This window comes from Natator depressus, chromosome 3 (assembly GCF_965152275.1).
Source record: "Natator depressus isolate rNatDep1 chromosome 3, rNatDep2.hap1, whole genome shotgun sequence".
In the NCBI taxonomy this organism is placed as follows: domain Eukaryota; kingdom Metazoa; phylum Chordata; order Testudines; family Cheloniidae; genus Natator; species Natator depressus.
Window position 1 is genome coordinate 56,648,789 of NC_134236.1, and position 18,851 is coordinate 56,667,639.

The window sequence follows — 18,851 nt, forward strand, 5'->3', positions numbered from 1 at the left end:
TGCAAGAAGACTTCAGAGAATGTCTTAGATTATGGTCCTGTTGGGTTGCTATGCTACTTTTACCAGTGCAGTGATTTGGATGGATTAGCTTCTGTTGACTATTCATTCTAACACTAAATGGAGGCACATGATCAAGACCAAGTAGCTGTTCGAAGTCATGCACTCATCTGCCATCTCAGCTGGGTTGCTCTGAGTCTCCTGTATATCTGAGATATTTCTACTTTTACTAATGTATGTTCTGTGATGCCTGCACATAGTTTAACGGAAGAGCTCTTCTCATGTTGAATCCATTGAAGACATAGATTTACATGAAAAGAGTGAAGTGCATAAAAGCTCTGATACTTTGAGTTTGTATGTTGTGTGAAAAATCTTGATAGGCAGACTCGCTCTTGACCACTGCATTTTCCAAGACTTGTTTGGTTGCTTCAGGGAGCATTGTATATTTTTAACTGCAAGTTGTGTTTTGAATAGCCTTTGATCACAAATTTGATTCCATAGAGCTATCTGCTACTTTGACTTATTTTTGCCATATTAGGTGATTTTTGTAGTTCAGACTCTGTGTATAGCTAAACAACTTAAGATTTTTCAGTTCGCAAACTCTTAAGCTTCAGACACCTGCAACGGTGCAGCTTCTTTTCTTGACAAAGCCTTGTGTAGCTGGATTACTTCTGTGGGCACTGGCAAAGGGAGTTCTGTAATCAGAAGTGATGTTGCTGGAAAGAATGGTTCTGGTGATTGTTTTTATGCTGTCTAGTGTTGGTACACAGGGGTTTCCATTTTCTTTGTTGTGGGCATCCTTTATCTTCTTTTACTTCAACTGCAGGCCTGTGTATCTGACCCAGGATCTAGAGCGTGCTTCATGCACTTAAGGAAGCTCATTGCTGAGGCTTCTCTGCTCCTCTTATCTCCCTAAAAATCAAAGAAGCAGCAAATAGACAAAAAGGGGAGAATGCAATTTGAGCACAGAAGTCAGACACCAATGCATGCTGGTACTGCTCGTCAGCTCTGTGATAGACTCCTTTGGACTGGTTCCACTGCAGACTTCTCTCTGGACTGATGTGCTGGACTGTGCTGATGTGCCTCCTGTAAGGATGTGATTTAAAACAAAACAAAAAAACCTCCTGCTCATTGGCTAGACATTTTAATCTAAGGTATGCTAGCTAGGGTGCACTAGCTGGTCCTGTCTGGGGGCCTTTCTGCAAGAGTATGCTCCAGGATCTTGATCTGAGGTCTGGTGTCTCTGTCTAAGGTCCTGTAGCTGGAATGTGCTCTTCAGAGTTGCCACCTCTGAGATGCAGAAAAGCTGGCCACTGCTAGTATAACCCACACACCTCCTGAGTGTGGTGTTTTGTCCCCTCTAGTAGAACCAAGACCACTTAGAGAGAGAGATTAATGAGTCTGCACTACAGCCTTAGCTAACAGCCATATGGCTTTTAGCTCATGCATTTAGCTCCAGAGGTCCCAGGTTGTATCCCACCCGCTGACGACCGGGATCTATTGGTGTTACACCAGCCTCCCTCCCCAACAAAAATGGTCTTAGTGATGCTGTAGCTAATGATCACTGAAGTGTTTTAGAAAATGATTACACACACACACACAGAGTCTGTCATACACACTCTACTTTTATATTATATTATTTTTCTTACCTTATCCTAACACAGGGCCACAGTTCTCCGTATAGGAGTGTGAACTGTAGAGCACTCTAACACGTCCCGTCCCTAGCCTGACACATCAAATCTTTTAACTGGCCAGTAAGTATAAAAACAAGTCTGGCCTGTTTTAAAAACTGGCCAGTGGTAACCCTAGTTGGATTCCTCCTTCTCTACTCGTAGCTGGGCTGTTGCTGAGGCTGCAGCTGTTCTTCTGGTGGCTTGCAAGGGGCCACGCCTGGGCATCTGCCTTTTTGATGCAGGCAGCAGCAGGATTTGTTTCTGGCTGGTTGCCAAGCAACCAGCTTTCTTCCTCAGGGGCAGTTCACACACTTCTCCTTGGGGAATAGCCATAGCCATTCCCATCCACCCTCTAGGGCACCCTCCAAGCCCCTTGTACAGGCAGAAGTGGCGGTCTCACCTGCTCCTTGCCTCTGTTTCCCTCTGTAGATTAGGACTAGCTTTATCTTCATGCCCATGCCACAGCTTGAATTTGGCACCGCTGTACAGTGTTGCCAAATCTTATAATATTATTGCGAGTCCAACAGTTAGTACTTTTCTTAAAACCGCAGCTTCTGGAGTCATGTGAATAGATGAGAATCTCAGCTTCATTATTACTATTTTTTAAAGTAAGTTTCTAGCCTTCTTCATAACTGCAGAGAAAAATCATGAAAATGTGACCCCAGTGTACCCTAAATGCTCATAAAGGGAAGTCAAAAGTACAACTTCTTAAAAATCTCATGGTTTTTAAGCCAGTCTCATGATTTTGGGGGACCCGGCTCATGCTTTTTTGAATGTTTGGAGTTAGCAATACTGGAAATATTTATTCAGTGCTTACAACTGTTTAATCCAGGACTCAAATTGTAGTGTTCATGGGTCTCTTATTAAGGCACAGAGAGCTTATATTTAACAACTAAATTATTTTGTATTTAAATATTAGGTAATACAGTAACAAGAGCTGCCAACAAGCAGCAGCCTACACTAGTCTGTTCAGGGTACCTCCCAGAAGCACCCCCAAAATGGTGGATGCAGCTGCACCCTACATCCTTACATAACAACAACTGCCATTCCACACAGTGGCCATATGTCATACCCACATTTTTAAGGCTTCTGTAATCGACCAGGTCTACACTACAGACCTATATCAGTATAACTGTGTCACTCATGGGTGTGAAAAATCCACACCCCTGAGCAAAGTTGTTATACCAACTTAACCCCACCATCCATGTAGACAGTGCTATGTTGATAGGAGAACTTCTTCCATTGACACAGCTACCACGTCTCAGGGAAGTGGATTAACTACGCTGACAGAAGACGCTCTCCCATCGGCGTAGTAGCGTCTTCACTAAAGCACTACAGCAGCACCGTGGCACCGGTGCTTCTGTAGTGCTGTATGTGAAGAAAAGCCCACCTTGTTTCTAGTCTTGCTCCTCTCCTGGTTGTTGTCAGTGCCACAGGCTAATCAGAGTTAGTCCCCAAGTATGTCAGTAAGGAATTTTTCTCCCCATGCAGTAGCATTTGCAGAAATTGTCAAGCACACTATGCCTAGCTGTGTTTTCTGTTTTTGTTTTTCTTTGAAGGATTGTCTATTGGATTTTGCCAAAGTCAAGATTGCAGCTTGATGGGTCATTGATTGGTTCTGACAGGATAATTCCTAGGTTACCTCTCTAATTTAAAAAGTAGTTTATTCTATTGCCTGTAACAAAATTTTCTATGTGGCTTACACCTTGTAGTTCAATTATTTACCTGGAGGAAATTTTAAAAGCTTTCTACAAGCCCCAGAAAGTTGAGTCTTTTATATTTCATTAATTATATTGAGGCTGCAGGCAGTTTTGTTGACTGCTGTGAGTTGTAATGAATGGAACTATAACTCCACCATTGTCAGATTTTAAACTTTGGAGGATATGTAAATGTGCAAAGGGAAACCCAGGGAAAGACTTTTATAATAATCTTCGGTCCCTCGGCAATTGGATCTACACTGTTTTTCACAGCCAAACTTTTGGGTTGAAATAATAGTTTATTTGCTTTCAGTGAAACCAGCTCAAACATGACATTTCTGTTATACCAATGGTGTGTTTGTTTTTTTTATTTGTTGTTTTTTATTCCCCACAAACTGTACGTAGAGCTACATTTTTCAAACAAAGATAGTATTTGTTAACTGGCAAATATCCAGTTGTTAGACATAAAAGCTGTCTATATTTATATTCTTCATATAGTAAAATCAATAATATTGATGAAAAATGTGATTTATTTTCACAATGGGATCTAGTCAAAACGTCCATTGCAAGCCAGTATTCCTGAACACACACGACTCAGGTTGCATGTTTGAAACCTGAGTGGATTAGCCCAACGCAACTGTCTGAGGCTGGGCCAAGTCTTGAATAATTATCAGTCAGCATTGTTGCTGTTGTATGGAGCTTCCAAAAATAGAAAAAGTGCTTGCTAACTTTGCTGTTGACTTTCTCTTCAGTGAACTCATTTCTAACCCACACTAAGTAAAGCAACAGGCAAAGGGCGTGTAGTGCAGATGGTTCAGCAGTCACACACATGTAGTACAGCTGGTAACACAGGTGTTTGATTTGTAATCCTAAAATAGCTAACTGAAGCCAGATTTTTACAGTTGTGGTACAGAGAGCCCAGCCAGCTGATTCTCTCTCTGAATTACTGTCAAATTCCGTGCACAGCTCCACAAATGAGGGGGAAATTGCTTTAATTTAGAATAGGAGAGCACACTTGAACACTAATTGGGATAGATTTATCCCTGATGTGACTTCACTAAATAGTTACCTTGGGGGTTAATTTTACATATTTTCCTTACGTGTGTAAGATATATATTTTCTTTATTGACAGTAATGCTTAAGTATTTTCATTAACTGCAATCTCCAGTGATAGGTTTTCATTTAGCTGTCTATATCTTTGAGTGAAAGCTGCGTCCAAGAGCAGCAGACATGTAAGGAGTATGCAAAACTCACTGGGGCAAACACCTTCTAATTATTTCATGAAAAAACAGGGGCCTCAAGCGCCATTGTGCTGGGTGCTGCATTAACATAAAAGAAAAGGAAATCTCTGCCCCAAAGAGTTTACAATCTAGATGCAGATCACACGTTACAGGAGGTAGAGAAGAGGTGGAAAGTTAGGACTTGTCTACACTTACAGCGCTGCAGCCATGCAGCTCTAGCACTTAGTGAAGATGCTGCCTATGGTGACAAGAGCATCTCCCATCGGCGTAGGTGCTCCACCTCCCCAAGAGGCAGTAGCTATGTCAATGGGAGAAGCCCTCCCGTCAACATAGCACAATCTACACCAGGGGTTAGATTGGTATAACTACATTCTAACACATCCCTGAATGATGTAGTTATACTGACATAAATTTGTAGTGTAGACTAGGGTTTAGATTAATGGATTAGAATATATTTGTATAGAGTGTAAATGCTTATTAGTTATGCTATAAACTTCAAAATAGCACTCTGATTACTAAAGAAAGGGCTTCACAATTGTCTCAAGAGGAAACTATTTGGTTACTCTGTCTGTATTACTGCTTGGTCTTTTAACAATGGTGAATGGAGGAAAAGAAGGAGAAAAGCTTGAGCAAAGATTTTGATACAGTCTCCCACAGTATTCTTGCCAGCAAGTGAAAAAAGTATGGAGTTGATGAATGGACTATAAGGTGGATAGAAAGCTGGCTAGATCATCAGGCTCAACAGGTAGTGATCAACGGCTCGATGTCTAGTTGGCAGCTGGTATCAAGTGGAGTGCCCCAGGGGTCTGTCCTGGGGCTGGTTTTGTTCAACATCTTCGTTAATCATAGAATCGTAGACTTTAAGGTCAGAAGGGACCATTATGATTGTCTAGTCTGATCTCCTGTACAACGCAGGCCACAGAATCTCACCCACCGACTCCTGTAACAGACCCCTAACCTATGTCTGAGCTACTGAAGTCCTCAAATCATGGTTTAAAGACTTCAAGGTGCAGAGAATCCTCCAACAAGTGACCCGTGCCCCACGCTGCAGAGGAAGGGGAAAAACCCCCAGGGCCTCTGTCAATCTGCCCTAGAGGAAAATTCCTTCCTGACCCCAAATATGGCGATCAGCTAAACCCTGAGCATATGGGCAAGACTCACCAGCCAGACACCCAGGAAAGAATTCTCTATAGTCAGATCCCACCCCATCTAACATCCCATCACAGGCCATTGGGCATATCTACTGCTAATAGTCAAAGATCAATTATACCATCATACCATCCCCTCTATAAATTTATCAAGCTTAGTCTTGAAGCGAGATGTCTTTTGCCCCCACTACTCCCCTTGGAAGGCTATTCCAGAACTTCACTCCTCTGATGGTTAGAAACTTTCGTCTAATTTAAAGTCTAAACTTCCCAATGGCCAGTTTATATCCATTTGTTCTTGTGTCCACATTGGTACGGAGTTTAAATAATTCCTCTCCCTCCCTGGTATTTATTCCTCTGATATATTTATAGAGAGCAATCATATCTCCTCTCAGCCTTCCTTTGGTTAGGCTAAACAAGCCAAGCTCTTTGAGTCTCCTTTCATAAGACAGGTTTTCCATTCCTCGGATCATCCTAGTAGCCTTTCTCTGTACCTGTTCCAGTTTGAATTCATCCTTCTTAAACATGGGAGACCAGAACTGCACACAGTATTCCAGATGAGGTCTCTGCAGGGTAGGGATAGGGTCCAGAGTGACCTAGACAAACTGAAGGATTGGGCTAAAAGGCATCTGATGAAGTTTAGCAAGGGCAAGTGCAGAGTCCTGCACTTAGGACGGAAGAATCCCATGCACTGCTACAGGCTGGGGACCGACCAGCTAAGTGGCAGTTCTGCAGAAAAAGACCTGGGGATTACAGTGGACGAGAAGCTGGATATGAGTCAGCAGTGTGCCCTTGTTGCCAAGAGGGTAACGGCATATTGGGCTCCATTAGAAGGAACATTGCATCAGATTGTGGGAAGTGATTATTCCCCTCTGTTCAGCACTGGTGAGGCCACATCTGGAGTATTGCATCCAGTTTTGGACCCCCCACTATAGAAAAGATGTGGACAAATTGGAGAGAGTCCCGCGGAGGGCAACAAAAATGATTAGGGGGCTGGGGCACATGACTTATGAGGACAGGCTGAGGGAAGTGGGTTTATTTAGTCTGCAGAAGAGAAGAGTGAAGGGGGGTTCCAAAGAGGATGGAGCTCAGCTGTTCTCAGTGGTGGCAGATGAGAGAACAAGGAGCAATGGTCTCAAGTTGCATTGGGGGAGATCTAGGTTGGATATTAGGAAAACTATTTCACTAGGAAGGTGGTGAAGCACTGGCTGGGATGATTTAGTTGGCGTTGGTCCTGCTTTGAGCAGGGGATTGGACTAGATGACCTCCTGAGGTCTCTTCCAACCCTAATCTTCTATGATTCTATGAGTGGGTTACCTAGGGAAGTAGTGGAATCTCCATCCTTAGAGGTTTTTAAGGCTTGGCTTGACAAAGCCTTGGCTTGGATGATTTCATTGGTGTTGGTCCTGCTTTGAGCAGGGGATGGACTAGATGACCTCCTGAGGTCCCTTCCAACCCTGATATTCTATGAACCCTAATCTTCTATGATTCTGTGAAAAGTAGATCTGAGAGGTGTTCAGTAGTCTTATTGCCTTTAGGAGAGTGACTATAGACAAAACAGAAACAGCAGAGGAGGGAATAGTTGCAGTGTAGCCCTCTGTCTCACCTTTGAATAATACGAACCCACACAGACTTAGACCATACGTCCTATAGTGTAACAGTGGCTGTGTCTTATTTTTTCCTTTGAGATATTCAGTTGTTCATTATATTTTAGATTGGGCATTTTTCCAGAGTAGTAATGCAAGCCAGTGAGCTGGAAAAAGATTAGACTAATGGAACTTTAAGAAAAACGTGTAGCTATTTTGCAATGACAAGGTCATGTTGGTAATGCTGCAAAGTGGCTGCAGGAGCTTCCTAACTAGACATTAGAGATTCTTCTAAGTTGTGTGCTAGTGGCATTTATGTTGAGCCATACAAAAGGAAGAAAGGGGAACAGCCTGAAAAATGTATAATTACATCTATTTTCCACAGCTGATTTTCCCCCAAAGCAGTGAACACTTTTTACAAAAAATGATTAAAAATCCCATCCAAAACATAATGCTTTGTGGTAGTTCTCAGGACTATTCTATGGGAGATGCAGTTCCAGTTATCAGTGTGCAGATCCTGGCTCCTTGCTCCTGATTCTTGCAGGTGTAGAGAATACTGTAATGCAGATAAAACTCTCTAAGACTGAGGGTCAGTGGATGGAGTGTTCCCCTATTTACTATGAACCAGATTTTCAAAGGATCTTAGCTCCCTTTTTGGGCACTTGTTCTCAATAGGTGCTGAGCATCTTTGAAAAGCTGGTGCATAATATGTTCAGTGCTGTCTGAGGTATCACAGCTTTCAGCGCTAGTGCAGTAAGGATGTCAACAATATGAGTCGTTTCCACCCAGCTGCAGCAGAATAGGGCTGGTGGGCATGCAGGTAGCCAATTCCCCCTGGACATGTGGTCATGCAATGCCCTCCTTCTGTCACTTGCCCCATAAAAAAGACTGGAGAAGAACCAGCCACCCCAAAATATATTGTAAGAAAAGGGGCAGGGGGAAAGATTACAAGGCTACTGAGCTGCTATACTCCTCCGTCTACTCCCTGAAAGACCACTCAAAATTAGTAATGGTGAGGTGGCCTGGGGCTTTTGGGTAGGAGGTAATCCCATGGTCATGCTTAATATTTGGAATCAATGATATTTGGATTTAGAAATCTGAAAATTATCCAACTATTTGAATTCTAAATACATTGTGTATATATTCTCCCTAATCCAAATTGCCTATTAACCCATGCCTAGAATATATCAAAGGGCTTCCAAGTAAGGAGATACAGCCATGAGAAAAATCTTTAACTTCCACATGGCAGTAGACAAACTAAAACTGTATCTCTGAACTACTTGAATTGAATCAGTAGTTGGTACAAGTTTGTCAGCTAACTAAGTACACCACCATTATGTTATCAGAACAAATATTGCTCTGATTGACGAAGCTTCACACCTCAGGCCAGACACTCAGCATGCTTGTATTGGTGTAGCTCTCTGACATTTTTCCTTGTGAGTACACTGTAGCTGAAATCATTGGACATATGCCAGTTTACACCAGCTAAGGATCTGGCCCACTGAATCTTGAGCAGAGGGAACTGATGAATAGATGAAACCTTTCTGGACAAAAATAATTCCTTCAGATAAGGCATTTGGCCTTGGGGCCTTCGTTATTGACCAAGAGTGTTTCTTTTAGTATCCTTTACTCAAGGCCCCAAATGTTACTGTTAATATAGAAGTCATAATATATTTTATTATATTGAATAAGCGTGGCCATTTTTTACAACCCAAATAATCCCTTACCGTTGTAGAACACATTTTAAACTAACATTTACAATTTCTGCATTTCAGATATTATTTCAATAAGTTAAATTGAGTTTAAATGACTTCCAGTTCTGTGAACTTTAATGGGGTTAGATTTGTTTTAAAGCTGTGTAAATCAAGCAATGTTGTGTAAGACTTAGACAATTTCTCTTTGGACAGGTCTCAATCTCTTTGGACAGATCCATTAAGGAAAAAAGTACAGTTACAAAATTCTATCAATTTGTACAGAGTTTAATATCACTGGAAAATCTTCTCTATTTTATGATAGAAACATCTGGCTGGCTAGGTTTAATTTTCTAAGAATTTTCTGTATGAGATTATGAAACTTTTAGAATCATTAGTAAACAAAAAGGCCTGCTTGTTTTAGTCTCAGTACTCAGTAGCAAGTGTGTTCATGTTTTTCATTTGCACTGTCTTTGTTTTCAATAGAATATTATTGATCAGTAGTTCTCAACCAGGGTGCATGGTATCCCTGGAGGTTCACAGAGGTCTTCGAGGGGGTACATCAGCTCATCTAGATATTTGTCTAGTTTTACAAGAGGCTACATAAAACACACTAGGGAAGTCAGTATAAACTAAAATTTCATACAGACATTGCCCTGTTTATACTTCTCTATATACTATCGCTGAAATGTAAGTACAGTATTTATATTCCAATTGATTTATTTTATAATTATCTGGTAAAAATGAGATGGTAAGCAATTTTTCAGTCAGTGTGCTGTGACCTATTTTTATTTCTGATTTTGTAAGCAGGTAGTTTTTAAATGAGGTAAAACTTGGGGGTATGCAAGATAAATCAGTAGTATGGAAAGGTTGAGAGCCACTGTCAGATTAGTCAAATAGTATTTATTTCCTAGCATATGCTCATTGCATATGTGTGCCATATTTTAAAATAAATATGTGTAAAAAAAAAAAAAAGTAGGGCTGTCAAGCAATTAAAAAAATTAATCACGATTAATCACACTGTTAATAGTAGAATACCATTTATTTAAATATTTTTGGATGTTTTCTACATTTTCAAATATATTGATTTCAATTACAACACAGAATGCAAAGTGTACAGTGCTCATTTTATATTTATTTTTATTACAAATATTTGCACTGTAAAAAACAGAAGAAATAGTATTTTTCAATTCACCTAATACAAGTACTGTAGTGCAGTCTCTTTATCATGAAAGTTGAACTTACAAATGTAGAATTATGTACAACAAATAACTACATTCAAAAGTAAAACAATGTAAAACTTTAGAACCTACAAGTCCACTCGGTCCTACTTCAGCCAATTGCTAAGACAAACATGTTTGGTTACAATTTGCAGGAGATAATGCTTCCCGTTTCTTGTTTCCAATGTCACCTGAAAGTGAGAACAGGTGTTCGCATGGCATTGTTGTAGCCGGCGTCGCAAGATATTTACGTGCCAGATGCGCTAAAGATTCATATGTCCCTTCATGCTTCAACCACCATTCCAGAAGACATACATCCATGCTGATAATGGGTTCTTCCTGCCTGGCCGCCGCTCACCTTCTCACCCCCGCACCAGCCCGCTGCTCTCCTCCTCGCCGTCTGCCCACCTGCCTGCTGCTTTCTTCGCCATCCATCCAGCATGCCCCGCTGACCGCCACTCTCCTCCTCACTGCCTGCCTGCCTGCCTCCCTCCTCACCCCCCTCCCACCTGCTGCTCACCTCCTCACCTGCCTGCCTGCCGCTTGCCTCCTCACTAGTCTCCTTGCTGTCCGTCCGGTGCACCCCCCGTCCGCCTGACCGCCGCTTACCTCATCCCTGCTTGCCTGCCTTCTCACCCCCCTCCTGCCCGCCCACCTGCAGTTCGCCTCCTCCCCTGCCTGCCCGCTGCTCACCTCCCCGCTAGTCTCCTCGCTGTCCATCCAGTGTGCCCGCCCCCCATTCACCCAACCACCGCTCTCCTCCTCGCTGTCCACCCATCCGCCTGCCTCCTCACCTCCCTCCCACTTGCCGCTCGCTTCCCCATTCACCTCCTCACCCCGTTCGCCCACCCGTCTCACTTCCCTGACTGTCTCCTCACCTGAATATCAGGACAAATGGCATCCCGATCATAATCAGTCAGGACGTGGGACAAAAGGCTAAATATTGGGACAGTCCCAATTTTATCTAGCCAAGGGATGGCTCAGGCTGGGGCCAGTGTAAGGACAGGACCGATTCAGCCCCCAGTTTAGGCTAATTATCTCCTGAGGGTGTTCTGACTTGTATGGAAAGTTGCAAGGGCACAGAATCACCAGAGATGTATGAATGTCTTCTGCTCTGGGGCAGCTGTGGAGGGAGCACAGAGCAAGAGGAGCTGGTTCTGTGCTGGCAGGAAGCCCTGTGGCATTGGGGTAATCTCGGGGAAGAGCTTAGGCCTACCTATTGACCTTTTGTGCCAGTCTAGTTTGCTCAAAGGGGCTGTAGGGCAAAACTGAATTGGGCCCATAAAGCTTGATTTTTCAGAGATGCTGAACATTGACAGTTCCTCCTGACCTTAGTGTGCTTTGAAAATATGCGTGTGTTCTGTGGTCTGTAACTGAAGTGAGAACATGAAACAAAAATGTCAACATTTAAAGCAGGCTCCATGACATGACTAATCTACAGGATTCACAGGGTGAGTGTTAGTAAGTATCTGCTGAATGTGTTTTGTTTTTAAATCACCCTGATTGCATTAAAATATGCAATTTAAATTGTGAAAACAACGAGCGGAGGAGAGAGACTCTTCTGGCTTTTGGCAGGGCTGAACTTTGTGAGGGAACTGGAGCTTCCTTATGTCATCACAAGATGGGCTCCAGAACCCTCTGAAATCCTGTCACTCTCAATAAAATAAAAAGAATTGGCAGTACTCCTTGATGCACTGCAACTAGTCATTATTCAGGAATGTGGGAGTGAAATATAGTGTGATCAAATACAAAGCAACAAAAATTAGCAGTATGTAACTATATAGCATATACCCAGGATGTTGCTGTAAAAATACATATAATATACAAAATGATTAACGAGGCAAATATCGATCCATAATCACTTGTAAAACTACTGGGACTATTTAGTTTGAAAATATTGCTGGGAATAAGCAGTCTTTGTTTTTTCTTGTGGTTTGCTCATGTGAGTGAGAGCCAAATAATGAAGATTATGTACATTTTGTTTCAGGGGGAAGATGGCTTCGTGGGTGTTCCTGGCCTTCCTGGTTCCAAGGTAAAGGCATTTTAGTTTTATTTTGTATATTTGCATTTCTGAAGCTTCCTTCTTTTTCCCAGCTGTCCACTATCCATAGAAATTGGTTAGTATTTTAAATTACATGTAGGGTGTAAGATTCATTTCATGTGCCGGTGGAACTCTAGCACAGGGTCTCGGGCACCAGAAATGACATGAGAAATGCCTGCTCAGGCACAGCCGCCTGCATATGTCGTTCTGCATTCGGAGCTTGGAATCAGTTGGCTAGGCCCCAAAATTGGGCTGTGCCAGCCCAGCTTGGAGATGTGCTTCTTCAGAAATTCAAAACTACCCTTTCCTGGTGAAACCCCAGGGAGGAGGAAGATGACAGCATGGTCACTTGCTGTCTTCCCAGTCGAATTTTCTCTCTGGGGCAGCATTCTCCTATTTATTCCTGCCCGCAGAGATATCACATGGTATTGAGTCTGCCTCAGGAAGGCTGGATGCACTTCAGCTCCTAGAACCCAGGATGGGTGCCTAATCAATCAATTTATTTTGGGAGTTTGATGGTGACATATCTTCAGAATGCTAGCAGGGCTCACTACAAAGCAATACAAGGCATTCCTTACACCCGATGGGCTGATTGTGCTGGCTTGACCACCATCTCAGTGCATTCTGTCCTAAACATTTGGATGAAGCTATGTTGCTTGTTGAACTCTGATTATACTGTTTGGCTGGTGTTGCATATTGGCAGATTGGGAAATATATTGCTAGCTGTGACTAGATCAAATTATCCATAAAATGTAATCTTAGAAGACTTGTTAACAATAATACACAAGTTTTAAAGAACAAACTTTTCTTCAGTTTTTTTGACAGGAAAGTCTAACATTCATGCACATGATCTTGTTCTATGTTTAAGATTTGTATTTTCATGTATTCAGCAGTTAAACTTCATTCATTTAGATGTTTTATGTCACTTACATAAAAACTTTTATTGTTAACTTCCTTCACAGGCGAGCGATAAATGAAGCATTATTTTACAGGCAATAGACCTCAATCTGAATATATGTGCAAGCACTGTGGCAATAAACATCCAGAAACATATTCTGCTACAGTATATTACTTAAAAAAAACACCCCCTCCATTCTTCTTATATTCATGATAAAGCATAATCTTTCCAGATATTGGGTCAGGAATTTTCTAGTCTCAGCTGTCTCACACTGCTTGGAAATATGACAAATATATTTGTTGTACTCATGAACAGAATACCATAACAGCACCAAAATGCTCAATTAAGAAGACATAAGATGACCCCAAAAGATGTAATTCATAAAAAAGATGCATGTTTATTGTAAGCAGGGCTGGTGGCACTTAAGAGGCTGTTGAGGTTGCTTGACACTTCCCATTTTGAGGGTTTGTCTACACTACTGTGTGGGGTCAATCTAAGATATGCAACTTCAGCTACATGAATAGTGAAGTTAAAGTAAACGTACTTACATCTACTTATCGCAGTATCTTCACTGCAGTAAGTCGACAGCTGACACTCTCCCGTCAACTCCGCTTGCACTTCTCGTTCTGGTGGAGTACCAGAGTCGACAGGAAAGCGCTCAGCGGTCGATTTATCGCGTCTATCCTAGACACGATAAATCAACCCCCACTGGATCGATCGCTGCCCGCAGATCTGTCAGTTAGTGTAGAGAAGCCCTCTGATTTTGCTTTTCAGTTGCTTATAACTTTGCCAGACTCTAAGCATTTGGGCTGAAATTTTCATCCCCGTCTGCCTCAGGCTGAAAGCTTTTGGAAAACTTCAGCCAAAATGGTTCAGCAGTTTCCAAGAACAAAGCTAGAGGAAAACATTGTTTTACCCATGTTAAAAAATTCTGGTGACCTTTTCTTTAAAAAATTAAAGCGCCCCCATATCTTTTAGCAGAGACTTGAAATTTGGCAAAAGGGTGGCCATGTCTGGCCAAATTTGGCCTAGTTATAAGCTTTTGAAAAATCACTGTGTGCACATACTCAGTAGATACTACTTCAGTTCTTAGCAGCTAAAAATGTGGACAAGTCCATCCTCACTGAGCATGCGCAGGCCTCCTACAGCTCCTGGTATCGATCAGGCTGTGCATGTGTTACCTCCACGGCATGACTGGACAAGCTCCATCCCCTCGTGGTTCCTTCGTGTTACAAAGCAATCTTAATTTGGGCCCTTTGTTTGTATACATTATACTATCCTAAATTTAGAAGTTGAAAGGTGTGTCATGAATGAGGCAGGAGACTGCAGGAACAGAAAGGATAGTCTCATGTTTAAGGCAATTGACTAGTGTCCTGGAGTATTGGATTCTGTACTTGCCTCTGCCAAAGAGTTCCTATGTGATGCTAGGCACCTCATTTAAACTTTCCAGAGATGGTCAGTAGTTGTGTGTTCCTCATTGTCTGAGTGCCTGACTTGAGACTCTGGGATAATTTGCAGATTGGCTGAGCACTCACTCAAGGCTGCAACTGAAATTAATTGGAGCTTTGCTTCAAACATATAAAGTACGATATAATGCTAAATACTCTGAAAAATCAGGCTATAGTTGTCTCACAGTGGGCACCCAAAATTAGTGGAAACTTTTTTTTTTTTTAGTGGATTCCACCACCTCCCTAGGTAACACATTCTAGTGTTTCACCACCCTCCTAGTGAAAAAGTTTTTCCTAATAGCCAATCTAAATCTCCCCCACTGCAACTTGAGACCATTACTCCTTGTTCTGTCATCTGCTACCACTGAGAACAGTCTAGATCCATCCTCTTTGGAACCCCCTTTCAGGTAGTTGAAAGCAGCTATCAAATCCCCCCTCATTCTTCTCTTCCGTAGACTAAACATCCCCAGTTCCCTCAGCCTCTCCTCATAACTCATAGTTCTCTTAATGTAGCTTTTTGTGTGTAATATACATATATATTTAGCAGTATCTTTTACTGAAAGTTATAGTCTAAACCAGGGGTCTCAAACACGCGGGTTCTTCCCTGCAGCCCACCAAGCTCCCCGTGGCCCCACCGGTCCCCTCCCCAGCACATCGCGTCCCCAGCCTACCTCCAGGCCAAAGGTGGGCAAACTACGGCCCTGGGCCGGATCCGGCCCCTCAGGGTTTTGGATCTGGCCTGCAGATTTGCCAACCCCGTGGTGCTGAGGGCCCTGCATCGCTTCCCTGCGGCCCCAGTGGGAGGGGGAGCAGAGAACTCCGTGAGCTGTTTTTTGCCGGTGGTTACCTCCCCTGAAGCTTCTATTGGCCAGGAACGGGGAAGTGCGGCCAATGGGAGCTTCGGGGGAGGTACCCACAGGCACGAACAGCTCACTGAGTTCTCTGATCCCCCTCCTCCTGGGGCTACAGGGACAGGGTGCCCACCGCTTCCCAGAGCGGAGTGGAGCGGAGCAGCACAGGGCCGAAGCCAGGGCCAGGGCAGGCAGGGAGCCTACCCTGGCCCTGGTGCGCACCCCTGCCACCCCGGAGCTGCTCAAGGTAAGCGGCGCTGGGCTGGAACCCAAACCCCTCCTGCACCCCGCACCCCAACTCCCTGCCCTGAGCCCCCTGCCTGCACCCCAACCCCCTGCCACACCCCGCACTCCCTCCTGCACCCCAACTCCCTGCCCTGAGCCTCCTGCTGCACCCCGTGGGCAGGGGCGGCGGCCCTTGAGCCAACATACCAGTCCTCATGTGGCCCTCCTGGTGATTCGAGTTTGAGACCCCTGGTCTAAACCAGTTCAGAAATGGCTACTTCCAGTCATGTGGTGGGTGCGCTCCTGTGTACGCTAGCATTTTGGAACATGTGCTTTAGGGGTAAACTAAACTGGTTTGGTTAAACCAGTGCAACTTTGTATGTGGGCTCGTTTATATCTGTTTATCTTGCACCTGCAATAAGCCTGGCTTAAATGGATATCAGAGTGTGTATGTAGAAAATTGCATTGGTTTTACTAAAATGATATAAAATCACTCCTTTAATTCTTTCAGTACAACTCTGTGTGTAGACCAGGCTTTAAAAACTAGAAATAACAAATTATTCTACAAACACAGTACTCTCTCTTTGAAAGAACAGGGCTAGATATTTAAAGGGATCTGAGTGTGGAAAGTGAGGAGAGAGAGTCTTTTGGATATCCTGCAAATGTTCATTTGCATGAACATCTCTAAATATACTGTTGCTAAGAAAAACATATTGTAGGCAATTAATAATCACAGTGGGGAATAAATGCATGATGCGCCCAGAACTGTTATGTGGTTTACTTCCACTTGTCATCTAGTCTTATTGTCTGACCACATATTTCATGATACTCAGTTTTTTTGCCTCCAAGAAAATTGCTATTGGATGCTTTCATGCTTGAGTAAGTTGGGTATAACTTTCCTATTTTATTTATTTTTCTTTGATATTGAAACTGTATATTTATTCCACTATCCCCTTACCTGCTGTCCATGTTTGCTTAACTGTAAGCTCCTCTGGATAGAGATTGTGTCTTCCAAATGTTTGGAAAACACATAATGCACCAGGGATATTATTGAAATTAAATAATGCCGGTAGCATCCTAGATATTTGAACTACAGTGTTTGATAAAATCTAAGACCTCAGATTCTAGCCATAGGGAAAATTGAGAATTAGTTCAATTGCTACTGGAAGAGCTGCTCTTCCAGTAGAACACCAACACACAATTTATTTGCACAGGTATCTAATTTGTTTTGGGAACTTATGTGATGAATTTGACATTTTGCGACTGTGAAAACAAGAGAGTTGCGATCTTACATCTGATGAAGCTAAATGGAGGCAATGCCTTTTTTGTAGGAATATATCAAAGGTGTGTAATGGGACATATATATCAGAATTTATATCAGAGAAACAAAAATGAAGAAACATTTCTAAATTATTTTAAAAAACACCACATGCACATTTTCCAACAGAAAAGCACGGGCTGCTATTGTACCTGGACTAAGTTCTGCATACTTTATCTTAGGCACATTACTAAAACTGACATCTAAGCTGTTGACTTCACCAACCACATCAGCCAAAACAGTAAGCGTAATGCAGCCACCACAAACAGCTGCTGGAAAGCCCAGAACTATTTGCTAGTATATGAATCTGTGCATCTCAAAACTTTGAAATTGATTCTCAGATGTAGCTCATGATGCTGTGTCAACTGAATTATTTGGCAACATACTGTAAACAGGAAGCTTGCATGTTGTAGTCTACTGTTTCACCTACCCTCATTTAAACATTAAGCTTCTATATAGGGGAATGGAACTCTGCAAAAGGTGAACTTAGAGGGGCAGAGAGGACAAAATCAAAATGGGGAATTTTTACAGTAAAGTGAGAGAAATACCATATGCTGCGATTTGGGAGATTTCCATTTTCTTGATCTCCAGACCTATAGAGTTCATGTGTGCCATATCAACGCTATGGATGTAGATGCTAAGAAAGGAAGATGGAATGAGAACCACTTCCTGTGAGATGGTTTTGGAGGAGGTGGAGCATGGAATCTGTGTTTGGATTAGGTAGGTTGCCTGTTCCTATATGAAAAATAGAACTTTGATTGCATTTCTCATTAAAGATGGGTGTATGCTGTGGCATTGCACCCCATATTCTTCATAGTAATATCATTATGGTATGATTATGGCATAACTATGATGTATTTTGTGCAAGATAGGTCATGTAAGATATCATTGAAAAGGTTATGATTCACTGAATATGATTATCATATTTGTAATCAAGTATCATTTTGATATCTGAAGTTAGGAATATTGTCTGTTCATCTATTAAAATGTGTTTACACCTGGGGAATACCCATTAGGCAGAATGCAATCAGTCTAGATGGCTGACTGGGAAGGGCCATTAGGGAGAATAATAGGTTTTAGAAGAAGCTAATCTCCCACTGGGGGGCCTTCTTGAGGATGCAAAAAACAGGAGTTATGGCTGATGTGACCCTACATGGTCATGTGACCAGGTCACCTGGTACTAGACTCCATCTTGGAATACCAGTGTTTTTCCACTAAAAGGCGTGGGAACTAAGCCTGGAGACAAAGGGTTCCTGCCATATGCAAAAGCTATTTAAAGCAGGGGAGTGACATCATTGTGGTTCTTTACTGACTCCTCACCCAAGGAAACTCCTGAAAATACCTGAGGAAGAAGGACTGAACTGGGGGGAGGGCTGAACCCAGGCTAGAGGGATTTCTAGCCTGTGAAAGGAATACCTGAGGTTTTAAGCTGCAAGCAAGCGCAGCTTGCTTTTTAAGAATCTCTGCAGATGGCTTAAATCATCATTTAGGGTGAGAATTTGCTACTCGTATCCAATCTCTTTAGTATATTAAGCTTAGATTTTTATTTTATTTGCGAGGTAATCTGCTTTGATCTGTTTGCTATCCCTTATAATCACTTAAAACCTATCTTTTGTAATTAATAAACTTGGTTTTGTTTTGTCTAAAACCAGTGTGTGGAAATCATACTTGGGCAGAAAGCTGTTGCCTGTCTCTCTCCACATTGAGGAAGAGGGCGAATTTTATGAGCTTATGCTGTACAGCACAAGACAGTATAATTTTGTGCAGCACAAGACAGTATAATTTTGGGTTTACCCTCCAGAGGGAGAAGTGCCCTAGCT

At 42.5% G+C, this 18,851-nt stretch overlaps 1 protein-coding gene across 1 annotated transcript in view; it reads left to right on the forward strand.

The window, feature by feature from the left end:
* The window catches only part of COL19A1 (collagen type XIX alpha 1 chain), a 315,358-nt gene that overhangs the window by 83,173 nt on the left and 213,334 nt on the right, over positions 1-18,851 (forward strand). The window contains exon 11 of the mRNA XM_074947919.1: positions 12,238-12,282. Coding sequence (XP_074804020.1) covers positions 12,238-12,282 — 45 coding nt within the window. The remainder of the gene's footprint in view (positions 1-12,237; positions 12,283-18,851) is intronic.